At 39.0% G+C, this 14,738-nt stretch overlaps 1 protein-coding gene across 1 annotated transcript; it reads right to left on the bottom strand.

The window, feature by feature from the left end:
• Positions 1 to 1,562: 1,562 nt before the first annotated feature.
• Positions 1,563 to 14,248, bottom strand: DAZL (deleted in azoospermia like). The gene is made up of 10 exons (XM_056857699.1): positions 14,108 to 14,248; positions 13,027 to 13,118; positions 10,735 to 10,786; positions 9,504 to 9,570; positions 9,117 to 9,247; positions 7,222 to 7,299; positions 6,395 to 6,445; positions 3,538 to 3,642; positions 2,323 to 2,421; positions 1,563 to 1,667 (listed from the first exon to the last, which is right to left on the bottom strand). Exons 1-10 carry the CDS (start codon positions 14,144 to 14,146, stop codon positions 1,614 to 1,616), a joined length of 768 nt encoding a protein of 255 aa, XP_056713677.1. The 5' UTR covers positions 14,147 to 14,248; the 3' UTR covers positions 1,563 to 1,613.
• Positions 14,249 to 14,738: the final 490 nt, after the last annotated feature.

The raw sequence follows: 14,738 nt of genomic DNA, 5'->3' as shown, positions 1-14,738 counted from the left end.
CCTTAAGACAAAAGTTTCCTAATACAACGAGAAAAACGGTCAATACTGAGTTGAGGGTTGCAAAATCCAGAATGTTATTGCTTATTTGTATACCTGGTGCTCTTTCTTAGTTATTGGAGCACTAAGCAGAAAATGTATATGAACATGGAGGATTAGAATTATCTGACTTGAAGGTCCAGGTATGATTTACACAGCATCTACCATTTGTAAACCCAATCTATGCTACTACTGCTTCTATCCCAGTAAGGATACAACAGACTGGACACACAGAACTGGACTCTGACCATAGATCCCTATGTGACCAGGATTTCTCATTCCTTGCCAACGTGAGTAGAATGAACTTAGCTACATATGGTCGCAGGCCATTCATTCCAACGTTTTAGCCGCACACAATGAACACTTGAAACATAAGCAGTGTTGAAACTTTTATATGAACTTTTCTACATGTTGTATCTACTTTCTGGACCACCAGAAACACTAATTAATATCCAGTATGGGGAGAAAACCCACTTCAAAATAAAGTTTATTTTTTTTGGTTTTTTGTTTTGAATTCTACTGATACAAAACTAAAGTCCACATAATTAAACAGTTTCTTCTGAGTTCTTTGATTTAAAGTTGACCAATTTAAACAAAAGACACATAAGAGATCACATGTAATACTCCACAATTAAGACACAGGTATTATTTTAGTTGGTTCAATATTTTAAAAAGTGCAACTCACCAAGTACAATTAATACTGCTAGTTACATCCTTGAGTACACTTTTATTAATCAGATCTCAAAAAGTGATTGTGTATGCTTCAACAAAGGGTTCAATCAAGTCATCTGTAAGTGGGAGGTACCGGTGCTCTCAGCTCTTGCCTGTGTCCCCTCCCCACCATAAGAAAGTTGATTCATGGAACACATGTGGATTAGAGGGTCAGGGGCCACAACAGGAGGAATAAGGTGTCAAGGATAGTTTCACCCCAGACATACACCGCAGCCTCAACCCATGCAGCTTATTCACCCACCTGCATCTTGCCTTGGAATCAACTGCCCATCAAAGGACTAAGGGGAGGGAAAGGAAACACAGGGTTCACAATCTTTGCACCAACAGATCACTAGATCCAACTCTCAAGTCCACCAAGAAACCATTACTGAATGAAGTCCCCACTGATTGAATTGGCAAATGTACCAAGTATGTACTGAAGGCACTATACTGAGGTGCAACGGATGTCTATTCCACTGATTCAAGTAGTTTTAAAACAACCACCTCCAGCATGAACTCTTAGTAGTTAGTAGGAGTCAGATTAGTAAAAAGTTAAAATGTAGGAAACAGTTAAGTGCCAACAAGCAGTAAAACATTACTTTAAATATAAACACAATGCAACAGGATGAACTCCCAACTATTAGAAATTGTTTAGAAAGAGAACACAAACATCTCAACTAGATAAAACCTACATCTAGAAATAGATAACTTACAACTTCAAACAAACTTCAACCTGAAGCAACTTTTGCTAATAAGGCTACATAATTGTCACGCATTTTCTGTTTGCTATGACTTCCAGGTTGGAATTACACCAGATGACAGGTATCACAGTAATACTTCAGGTCTTCTGCGAAAGTATCATTAAGTCAAACACTTTTAAGTACAGCTCGGCTTCTTCTGAAGTGATGCGCCCTCTTCTCCTAGAAGAAAATATTAAAATGAAACCACATCAACACTTAAATGTTTTTTCTCCTCATATCAATGCCTAGAAGTTAACCTTTGGTTTCAGGGCAACCCAAATCAAGACAACTTTGCATGCTTATAAGAGTTATAAAGGTTGCACGTGTAACTTGCGCAAATGAAGAAATTATATAACGGGAACCATATACAACTCCCCATTGGTGGAGAATGAGCAAGTTCCTCCTTCACACAGTGGTTTGAAATGTTTTAGGTAGACCTGTAATTCACTGGTACAATCTCTGGTGAGGCTTGATATGACACATGAACCTGATTGTAGCTATCATCCCAACAGCTGCACTCAGTGCCATCAGCATTTGAATTACCAAATTATAGTACAACCATAAGGATATAAAAGGATCCGTGCATAGTATGCATTGTCACCATCCTTGCTGCGCTGTCTTTATTACCCTCATTACCATCTTTGGAATTGATATAATAGTGATATTTCAGGTCTCAGCAAGTATTCTTGCTGTTAATTGTCAATAGATTGTTATTTAGAAAATTTTCATACCACCTCTTCAAACCTGCTTGAGGTGGGCTAGTTAGAAACTTATGTGGTCCCAATTGTGCTGTCACTATTACCTAGGTCCTAAGAGCTTGCAGTCTTATTCCTACCTTAAGGTAGTCTTCCTGTGTTACAATATTGTTCCTCAGACGGTTGTCTGGATTACACAGACAAGATACCACTGTCTGTATGCTTCGGTCCACAGATTTCTAAAATATTTAAGTTTTGTTAGCTTATGGTCAATCACCTACACTACATGTGCTACAAAAGACCTTTACTGCAAGAGTATGGTATCTACTAATATCTTTAGTTATTATGGAAACCAACAGCCATTTTGGCAGGAAACCAACATTCAGTAATACTGTTGTAAAAATTTCTTCCACAACAGTTCTTCACTTATAATGTGGTTGTTATAGTAGCTAATAGAGTAAGCCAATGTTCAAGTAGCAGCCTCTGAAGTTTTCTTGTAAGTATCCATGAGCCTTACTCTAACCTTCAATATCACTTTGCCTTCTAATAAATACAGAACTCCCATGAAAATCCTTTTGTTTTTCCCTGGTTGCTGTATCCATCATACAGAAACAAAAAATGCCTTACAGCAGCAACAAACCTTTTACTTAACATGTATAAGCTGGGCCACAAAGAAGGCAGCTTCTTCCATGATTTACTTTGAGATACAAATGATCTGCAATGCCAGAGTTCTCAGTTCAATATATGGCAAATGGGGAGAGAATACAAGAAACAACCTATCTTCCGTGAATACGCACACACCAAATGTATGCAGCCTGCAGTTTCAGGATTCCCAGGAAAATAGGTCTCCAAGACAGAGTCGCATGAAGGATATGTTCCCAGGCTTTGAGATTTCCTGGTAAATATTCAGTCTTATAATTCTACATCCTCTAAAGTTTGTTCATTGATGCAGAGTTGCCCTGCTTGCTGCAACAACTTCAAATAAGAACTTCTCTTTTAAAAAAAAGCTTCTCCAAAGCTTCCTGCCATAGTTCACAGAAGGCTAGTTTTCTGTGCAGCCAGATTTTTTTGGTAGAATACTATGGTCACTTCTCATCTACTTAAAGACATGGAAACTTCCTTGTATAGTAGGAAGTCAGTACCAGTACTGCAGAGCTCTCATCTAACCTGAGACTTCCAACATTAGAAACACATTCACCAATGACCATGAATACCCCAATACAGAAGAAGAGCAATACATACATTGCTTCTTCCACACTCTAATCTTCCATCCTGTACTTTTTTACCCCATACCAAAAAACAGGCATCTTATGAAGTTTTAATAGAAACAGAACCTCAGAAGAAGTTATGTGTACCTTTTGTGGACTGTTTGCACATGATTGTGTTACATCAGCCATAGAATATTCTGCTTGGTCAAGTCCAGGATCCATTTCACCACCATAATTAACAGTGGTATAAGCCTGTACAAAATATGAAGTAAGTGCGAACAGATATTATCCATCCCAGAAGCAGAACAAAGCATCCTGAAGATAGTACATACAAGCTAGCAACAAAGAGCAATCAAAATTGTATTACAAAGATGTACAAGTTGTATAATTATACCAGTCTTTAAAACTAGTTCAGGCCAAATCACTTAGTCAAATGCTATACGGTACAGTTTTAGGCTCGACTAAATCTAGTTATGTGCCATTGGAAAGGGTTCAGTTGAAATTTCTTAGGGCAGTTTTACAAGTCCCTCGTCTGGATTCAAACTCCTGGATTCGCCTGGAGACGGGCATGTTAAAGACTGAGGCTAGAATTACGCTAGCCTCAATTTCTCTTTGGTTAAAGGCTCATGAGGCCTCAGAAGAATTCCTGCCACTGCTTATTTCAGATAATTATAAATCAAAATGGTGGAAGCAGATTACCTAAAAATTGGAGCGCCTCAGTCTTTCCCTGCAGTTCTTGTTAGAGCTTAATAGAGAGCAGGCAAGGCCAATAGTTAGACAAAGGGTCTCTGATATAGAGACAGAGCATTTGAGTACTCAGGTCTAGTGGGCTCCAGTTAGATATAGACTCATCCTAGCACCGACAGAATACTTGTCTTTTATAGAGTCAAACAAGCAAAGAAGAGCCTTAACCCTGGCGAGAGGCTCGGCGTTACCGTCAGCAATTATAAATGGAAAAATTAGGAAGGTAGCAAAATCGGAGTGGGGATGCCCTTGTAAGACAGGAGAAATAGAGAATGTAGGTCACATTTTATTTAGATGTGTCTTTTGAGGAAATGCGCCAGAAATTGATTTTCCCACTTATTAATACAACAGATTTAAGCTCAGAGGTAGAGAAATTGAAATACCTCTTGTGGGAAGGAGATCGTAATAGATTCTTACAAGTAGCTAAATTCTGTTCTGTAGTGATTAAAAGTCGCTCAGAAAAGGTGGGTAGAGTCAATAATTTTAAATCCTAAATTATTAATAATTTTGGCCATTTTTTTAGGGAGAGAATATTTTATCTGTGTTTTTAATAATTGCTTGTTTTCTATTTATAGTGTATTTAAGGTATGTTTGTTCTCTTTTGCTGGCAACCGCTGTATCAATAAACTGAACTGATATCAGTCATTTCATTTTTCTATATTTCCATACCACATCCGCTCCGAGAATATCTAATTAGGCTTTCCAGAAGTCTTAAGGACAGAATGCCACTTACATGCCCCTCTTGCATCTCTAGCACTTATCTGCCCCTTATACATCAATCACTCACAGACCCATTTTAAGTCAGACCACGTGTGAACCCCAAAATGTATTTCTATGCTGCCTACTGGTACTCTCAAGACTGAGGAAGTCCATTTTGGTGTGTGGGACAGCCAGCCACTTTAACCTCCACTCTCTCTTGATTCTCATTTTATAGGAACTGGAGCTGTGTGAGAGCTTGGTTACTATAAAGCAGGAAGGACTGGAATGGGGTGGGGGGAGCACCTGGATTCAAAAGTTAAAGATGGCCCTGGATCAGGGTCTCCAACCTTTTGAGCCTGCAGGCACCTTTGAAATTCTGCATGGTGGGCACAGACACAAAATGGCTACCGCAGCTTACCTTCAGTCACAGGGAAGATTCTTGTGCTATGGTTGCACAATCTGAACAGCCAATCAGACACCTTGCTAGGCAAAAACCCCACATGGCCCCACCCACTTTCTAAAAACACTTGATAGGAACCAGGGAATGGTACCACGTTGGGGATCCCTTCCATGGATTATCACATTTTCCATATAAAAGTTTAATAATTAAAATCAGTGTCCTGGAAGAAATGAGAACACAGACATGTCGTTTAGACTACTATGAAGATATGGCTGGGGTTCCCAGTTTTCTTGAATGACTGCTATCAATGCCAGCCAGGGGGCCTACAGGAGGAGAGTGAACTAGAGCTTCCCATACCACCTTCCTTCTAAAAGTAGACAGCTCACAGCAACTTCAGATGGAACAATTATACGGAACAAAAAGCAGCAAATGCCTTTTCCTTCCCATATGCGTTAAGGTCTCATTCTAAATAAGCTTTCTCATCTTAGTTAAGACAGGTCCTAGGCACTGGAAGTATGTCGGTTCAAGGCTGACCCCAATGTACCAAGTTCACTGGAACCAAAACAAGGTCCATGACAGCAAAAAAGCCAATGAGGGCTGGCTCTGGTGAAACAGACAGGAGCCTAACAGTGAAGTGGCAGCAAGCTATGTGTTTCTAGTACCTGACCAAGGACCAAAGAACTACTTAGCCAGAACCAGCAACCTACTTATGGGTAGGAAAGTGGGGGAAATTAGAAGTTAGTATTGCTCAGAGACAAGCAATAAGGACAAGGATGCAAGGCTACTACTTGCACATCAATGCAACTAAGTGCATTTTCCAATAAAAGAAACTATTTACTTTCTAGCATACCAGGGTGTGCATTTCTACCTTTAAAAGGTTTCTCAGTCTTTCCCCAAGCCCAGCCTAGCCTTTTTTCTGAACCAGCTTATCCTTATGGATTTCCAAGTTGATTGTTTTGGAGCTGTTTTGGGCACACGCTCCTTCATTTCAGCAGCAGCATTCACTCTGTCTCCTGCCATTTTCCAGCACAGTTCTACATTCCAGTCAGAAAGTATTTTAACTTTACGAAATCACTATTTGGGCAGTACTTTAGCACATGAACTCTAAACACCAGTTTAGAATGGCAATTAAGCTTATATATGTCAACGCAGTCCTCTTACCGGAGGCATGATGTAATTTCTTGGCTCTCCAGGAGGCCACTGGGGTGGAACCTTAAAAACCCAAGTTGAAAGTTAACATGTAGCAACTTCCAGTAAAAAAATATTCAAATAACTTAAAATGCTAATCAGATTCAAAATAATGCATGTATGAAGAAGCTGTTTCCATAAAAATTGAATGCAGTTTTAAAATTGAATGCAGTTTTAAAAGACCATTAATACAACAAAGAACACCAGGAACAGAATTTATTTAATATAACATGGCTATAATCACCTCTAAAGTGAAAAAGGGAACAATTAACAGATCAAGTACTATAATCCAAATAGCACTATGAAAGTTGGATTTAGCATGCCCCTGCATTTTAGCATGCCCCATAGATAAACCTCACCAGCAGTGAACTACTAAGTTCAATCACATTATAAAACCATAAAGTCAACAAAGCACTGGGACAATTTTCTCTTGCTCATTATACTAACAGACATGAATATACAAGTCTTGAGTTTATTCATGGGTGCCGACAGCTACAAAGTACATTTTTGAACTGCAGTTAAGGCTAGTCTCTAATTTTAAGCTTAGCTTCTGCATTTAGAGGCCAGTGTGGTGCAGCAGCTGTAGTGTCAAACTAGGACCTAGGGGACCTGGAGTTAATCCCTTTCTGCTATGAACCTTGCTGGATGATCCTAGGACAGCCACTCTCTACTAGCCTAAACCTTCCTCACATAGTTGTAGTAATAAAATAGGGGTGTGGGAAACATGCATACCATCTTGAGCTCCTTGGAGGAAGAATGGGATAAAATGTACTACAGAAGTAAAATATCTTCATACAAACCTGGTAATTGTAAGTTGGCTGGTATCCTACAGGAACCTGCTGTTGAATTAATAAAGTTGGTGAGCCATAAGGATATGCCTGAAAGTTAAAAAGAAAAAGCTACTGTTTGACAAGCTTCTCCCACAATTTCAACCATTAAAGCTTTTGAAAACTAGCAAACACAACATTGTTGCTTGCAAGGTACTGTGCTCACATGCCAATATCTACAACTGTGTCTAAAATTCACATAAATCAAATTTGGCATAGAAATGCGATGAAAAGTGAAATAGTGCCCACAACTGAGTGTACAGCATATTGAACCACACGCTAAAAGAACATTTGTATGAAGTCAGTTCATGAGCTCAAAGAAACGGATTTTGTTATAGCGGATTCAAAGCAATATGCTTATACCAAACAATCTCTGGAGAGGAAAGCTAGATGGGCAACCCATTCCGGGGGGGGGGGGGGATTACCACAGCATCTAAGAGCAGCGCACCCACGCTGCCTCCTCGGACACAGAAATTAAAATTAGTGAAAAAATTTATGAAGCAATGAGACGCACTACCAGATTTCACCTCCATCTTACAAACAAAAAGGTCTGATGTATTTTAACTCCCCTGCCCCATTCTGTCATTACATTGCAGCATGAAGCCTACATACAGCAACACACTTGCCCACAAGGAATCATTACTCGCTCTGGAAGAGTAGCTAATTGGGAAAAAAGCATTCAAACAAGCTGCAGCCCTATTCATACATATGGGGCACACCTACATCTATCAAATATTACTTCCCTTTCCCTACTGCTGGTTGTTTAATGAAGTTTCGCATCCATCTAAATAATAAAGACTTTAGTTATTAGGAAACAGGAGAAATAAGGTAAAGTAGCAGCTAGTAATGACCTTAAGTCAAGCATCAATTGTTCATAAATTATCTGGAACTGGGGGCACTGGGGGCAAACAATGTAGTGGCCAAGACTGCAGATGTCACAAAATTATTCAGGATGGTTAAAACCAAGTCCAACTGAATAGCTGAAAACTGAGCCAGCATGGTATAGTGGTTAACAGTGGCGGTTTGGAGCAGTGGACTGTGATCTGGAGAACCAGGTTTGATTTTCCACTTTTCCACATGAGCAGCGGACACTAATCTGAAGAAACGAGTTGGTTTCCCCGCTCCTACACACGAAGCCAGCTGGGTGACCTTGGGCTAGTCACACTCTCTCAGCCCCACTTACCTCACAGGGTATCTGTTGTGGGGAGGGGGAGGGAAGGTGATTGTAAGTTGGTTTGATTCTTCCTTAAGTGATAGAGAAAGTCGGCATATAAAAACCAACCCTCCTTCTTCAAGTGGGTGAGTGGGCAACAATGTGCCAAATGAAGTTCAGTATAGGTAAGTATAGTGGTTAAGGTGTCTGACTAGGATCTGGGAAACCCAGGTTTGAATCCCCACTCTGCCATGGAAACTTGCTGGGTGACCTTGAGTCAGTCGCACACTCTCATCCTCAACCCTGGCAAGTACTTGGATGGGAGACCTCCAAGGAATAAGGAATAGCGAATACTCCTGCTGACTTTCCTATAGTTGTGTTGTCGGACTTGAAATTTACATCTATTGTATAATCCTGAACTAAACACATTCTGAGCATTTAGAGTAAGCCAGGACAGAAGTAAGAAGTCCCAATATACATTCACCCCCGATTTCTGCATAACAGTGCTTCTTAGAACTACATCTGTCCATTTATTCAAAGGAGAAAGCAGTAAAAGGCATCACAGGTTACACAGCTCCAGCCAGGTGATATAAGCAACTGAAACTTCCAATCCAACTGACCGTCATTTAATGTAAGCATCTACAATAACAAACGTATCATTTAACTACATAATGCTTTTGAGAAGCGCCAACCTCTCCCAACAGAAAAGCCTTACCTGAACATATTGTGTGATAGGGCTCATCACAGCTGGAGGCTGCATATATGTCTCTTGGTTACTCCAAAGACTGTGGAACTGAGGTGTGGGTGAATTAATAAGTACTGGCCTAGACTGCACATGATAAGCACCTTGGGAGATAAAAACAGTTGACAAACTTTTTATGTTTTCAAAATATAACCTTGAAGCTACTTTACTCCAAATCATTAGTCCCAGCCCAGAAAAATATTCCTACTTTTATAGAAGCTTTAGCTAGCACTAATAGATGTTATCAGACTACACACCTTTCTCAAAGTTTAAAGTATTTGGTTTTAAAGGTAAGCTTAGGGTACAAAACGTAATACTGTGAATACATTTTTAGAGGCTATCAAAAGTAACAGTACGTACATAAATTCGGGTGTTTTCTTATTGCAGGTCCTAGCTTGAGTTTCTTCCCATGGAAATTTATTTGCGACTGGAAGAGAAGCATGCATGAGCAAGTCTGTTTATATGACTAATATTTATTTTTTTTACTGATGGAGTTTAAAGTACCAGCAAGCTACAGCCCTTTACTGCCACCATTATCTGCCACAGCTACCTGAAATTGCTTTTGAAGCCACTTGTAACTCCTGTTAACATGTTATCCATTAGTTATTTTCTGTTAAGGCCAAGTATCTTTAAGAGTATTAAGAAAATTACGGAATTAAGCCATTACCAATTTAGCCCCCGCCCCCAAAAGTCAGCATCAGTGTAAGGATACAAGTCACAAAATCTCAAATTGGTACTCTTAAAACAATAACATAAATTACCCAACATTTTTTCCAAAAAACAATCCTTCAGCAGGAAAAAAAGCCTTGATTTGTCTGATCTAACAAATACACGCTTACTCAGGAGTCTTGCCCCCAGGACAATTATCTCTGCTAGATGTATTCACAAGCCTTGTTCAGGGGTGATCTACATGTATCAACTAATCATCTTTTCAGATGTACTGGTCTGAGATTTACTTCCTTGATATTTGATAAAAACGTCTACACAGCCAGACAAGCTATGAAGGAGAAGAGTTGGTTTTCATATGCCAACTTTCTCTACCACTTAAGGGACCCTCGAACCGGCTTACAATCACCTTTCTCTCCCCACAACAGACACCCTGTGAGATACATGGGGCTGAGAGAGCTCTAACAGAACTGTAACTTGCCCAAGGTCACCCAGCTGGCCTCCTCAGCAGTGTGGAGGAGTGAGGAAACAAATCCAGTTCACCAGATTAGCCTCCGCTGCTCATGTGGAGGAGACCGAAATCAAACCCGGTTCTCCAGATCAGACTCCACCGCTCCAAACCACTACACCACGCCGGCTCTCCTGACTGATCACTTTACCAGGTAGCAGCCTAAGCACAAGTCAAGAAAACAGAAGGATCTGATAACTGAAGACTTGTTTCAGTAAGCATAGCAATTAAGCACTTGTTGTAGGAAAGATGTCAGTCAACCTGTGTCTTATCTATTAACTATTTACCCGAGAAGCCCCTACTCTAATGCAATGCTTTATCCAAGGCTTATGTAGCTGAACTCGTCTTGCATTTCCCATGCAAAACAGCAACTGAATTTAAAATTGGATGTCATCACTACACATAAAATTAACTTACTTCCACAATTTTTTGTACATCGACGTTGTCCAAAAAAGATACAAATCCATACCTGTAAAGGTAAAGTTAAGTTCAGCATTTTAAAGAATTAGTACTACGAGTTGTTTCCTTTACATACTGAAAGTATCTATGCACATAGACATCAAAATGCAGACCAAATGAGATTTTATCCAGACTAGACTGAAATGCTGTTGACTGATACGGCTGATCAGGGATAGATGACTGCTGGACAGGATCATATTGCCTTTAAAAGAACAGGTTTGCAACTTGAAGGTACTTTCAGATCTGTGCCCACATATGGTGATGCAGCACATCGCATCTTTACCCAGGTTCTATGTTACTGCAATATGACCTTCATGGGCCTGCCTTCATTTGGAACCTTTAATTGGTATGCAGCAGCATGCTTTCTGATGAAGATACAAAAAGTCTCATCAGATTGGTAGTATCTTCACTATATGATTCTAGGCACAACAGAAACTGCTAGTTAACTAAGATAGTTATTTGCCTGAAACCAGTATATTGGAACCAGGATATCATCTACTCCTATATGAGCTTGCCATTGGATAAGAGTTGCTTCAAGAGAAGGTGGGCACATCATTGTAGAATTCCTTCTCAAAGAAGTCATTCTAGTTCCAAGATGACTGTGCATGTTCCTAAGCTTTTGGCAGGTTGGGTTGTGTGTGCATGCACAATGTTAAGTTTATTATAACAGTGATACCATCCCAATTACTTGCCTCAATCTTTTAATCTGTAATTTTACTTTTTAATCTTTTTACTTATTTGAATGTTTTGCTGACATATTTCTATGCTGCCTTTCCTTGTGATCCAAGGCAGCTTATAAATTGCAAGTTAAAGATACAGAATAAATAAAAATTTCCAATAGTTACCGCTCTTATTTCTCCTTCAAGTCTTAGAATAGGTATTTATATGCATGCATATCCCACCTTTTTAGCCACACCAGTAACTCAGGGAAGTTCACACAACAATAAACAGTTACACATAAAACTGAGGTCCAGCAATGTGATACATGTTAATTTGAACTTATCCAAGCTTTAACTTTCAGCCATTAGTTCTCAATAGACTTCACCGTATATTGTTTCATAGAAGCTGACAGATAAAAGCAGCATGATGTTACCAAATGAAGCATCAGTTTGTATTAAAGAAAATTTGTAGTAACAGCACTGAATTTTCTTATCAGTGAACACGAAGTTTAAATTTCTACAGATAGACACGTGTTATATCTACCCTAAACTAGAACAGCCATCTCCAAAAAGCAGCAATCACCAGTTTAGTGAGAACTTACCAACAAATAGGTACTTGTAGGACCAGCTTAGACACATGCTTATACCTACCTAGATCTATTAGAAGAACAATCAAGAAAAAGCTCAGAATTTACGCTCAGTTACCTTAACTTCTGGAGCACTTCTGTCTATGAGGAAGCCATCCAACTTTAAAAGACTAATGGTGTGGCCTCAGTTCCAGCTCTAGCACCAAGATATCATGCCTTCTGAGTGTGCAAGCTGACCAATGTTTGAACTATGCAAAAGAATTGGATTAAACATGATCCTTTAACCATAAATTGGCAGCTCAAGTCTAAATAGCACATCAGGAATGTGTAAGAAAAACTAAATGCAGTGTCTGACTGGTATATGTGTATATTTTAAAGTAGTAGAGAAGGCAGGGATAAGAGGAACAAAAAATAAGAACATTAACTTGAACACACTGATAGTCTACTGGATTACAAAATCAAGTTTTCAGGCTAAAAAAGAAAGCCATGCTTGTGACTACACTTCACATCTAATTTTCTTTTAGATCTTAATACTATATAACTTTTATTCTTTTATTGTTGCAAGTCATGCCAGGAATTTTTTTAAAAGTGCAAATATCTTTAAGTACATAAAATCTGGTATTCCTTTATTGCAGATAGAAGAGTATCTCAAGCCTGAGAGATAGCAGTTTGATTTCCTGGTTCAAGAACAGTTGGCCTCTATTACTATTATATCCCTAAAAGCAGTTAATATTCTGTTGTACAGGGCTGTCTTCCAACCGACTGCAAATGAGGATACTATAACTACTAATATGTTACACTGGCGTATCAATCAACTCCTTGCATCAATCACATTTTATCAAAAATCCCAAGTAACCACTGTGATCCATAGTAAAAGACAAAAAATCCCCTATGCTTGGTGAAGGGTTGTGGAGAAATAAAAAACCTGCATATTACATTATGCTAATTTGGTTGGTCTTAACAAAAAACAAAACAGTGATAGCTTAAGCCAGCATTCTACTCACCCCTTGGACACACCAGTTCGATCCGTGATTATTTTCACTTCTTTAACAGTGCCATATCGAGCAAAGAAGTTGCGAATTTCCGTCTCATCCATCTAGGGTAAGATTAATACAATACGAAAGTGGGCTCCATTAAAATGTCATTAATTTAACAACCCCTGCTTTCTGAGAAAAAAAACCCCTACCAATTAATCTACCCTCCTACGCCTAGGACAGATTGATTTCTGTTGTTTTGGTAGACAACCAGAATTTAAGTTTTTCTCCATGTATTACAACAGAGTTAAAACTATGCAAGTTCAACAACTGGTTAAAAAATTTCAAGAGAAGGAACTATGGCAGGGGTTGGCTATCCCCAGCACATATGGGGGACAATAGGACACCACAGCACTCAGGACTACCCTACCCAAGGGACCAAGGCAACCACCCCCAGTTGCTGAAGGCAACACTGGGGTTGAACTCTCCCTTCCCTTTTGTTTTCTGGCACACCATCACTTTCAGGAGTAGACATTGCCGGTTTTTTGGCCCTTGGGCTAGAAAAGTTGCCTACCCTTGTCTTAATAAATTACATCAAAATCTATTAACTGCGTCAACAAATGGTTTGAGCCAGACTCTAGAAAGTAACCTCAGGTCCATTAGATAAGGAACAGTTAATAAAGGCACTTCCATTCACAGGAACCGGCACCTTGGTAAGTGTATTGACAGACCAGGTTAGCAGGTTTACTGAGTGAAAAACTGGCTGTTTATATTTACAGTATTTTTAAAAAAACGAATTCTCTTATTATTAGCATATTAAAAACATTTCCCCCAGTAAATCAGTCTCACTGAAATTAGATTTTTATCTTGTTATATTAGAATAATATGGACATTCTGAAGGGATTTTTAAAGTATCACTATTTGAGTGTCACTATTTCTTTCCTTGTATAAGACAGTTATGGGGAAACTCAAGTTAATTCAGACTGTATGTAGGAAGGAGAAGCCTTTTTATTGTAAAAAAAATTCTGCCTTCAGAATAGTACAGGTTACAAATCCAAATAAACCCAATATAGAACCCTACAACACATCACACTATGAATCATATACATACCCGTATATCTATTCCTCCTACAAAAATTGTATTTGGCATGATTTTCCCTTCAGGTAAAACATAACCTTGGCTTGTTGCAGGCAACTGAACACTTTCATCCCTGGAAATGCCTGTACTCTGTGTGTCTTGATTTGCAACAGACTGCAAAACACATTTTTTACCATTAGGTATAAAAAGCCACGCTCTCCCTCCAAAATCATTTTCATCCTTGTAGCACAAGTGGTAGAAAAGGTACCAACTGCATTTTTAACTCATGCTAATGCTGCTTACACAGAATTAAATCAAATACTCATTTTCTATGCTAACATACATATTAAAACATGAGGATCCCCACCATCGACCTCGGCAAGCTTTTTATTTTAAGATATGCAGGTTGCATCAGAGGCCAAGGTGCACATCTTACCCTTAACATAAGGCTTTAAAAAACAAAAACAAAAAAAAGCTATATCCTCAACAGCGATCTTTCACTGCATCCCAACATCAAGGCTCTAAAGTAACACCATGCCCCTAAGAATAACTGCTATAAGGTCTTGAGACTTTAGGATCCTGATTTTTAACAGCCTGAATAGAACAGTTCACAGATTCTTAGTTAATCCATATGGTTTTTACAGCGGCAAGTTTATACTTTTTA

The sequence above is a fragment of the Euleptes europaea genome, chromosome 11 (assembly GCF_029931775.1).
Source record: "Euleptes europaea isolate rEulEur1 chromosome 11, rEulEur1.hap1, whole genome shotgun sequence".
NCBI classification, from domain to species: domain Eukaryota; kingdom Metazoa; phylum Chordata; class Lepidosauria; order Squamata; family Sphaerodactylidae; genus Euleptes; species Euleptes europaea.
Note: the sequence above shows the minus strand (reverse complement) of the source record. Positions and strands in the feature narration are given on the sequence as shown.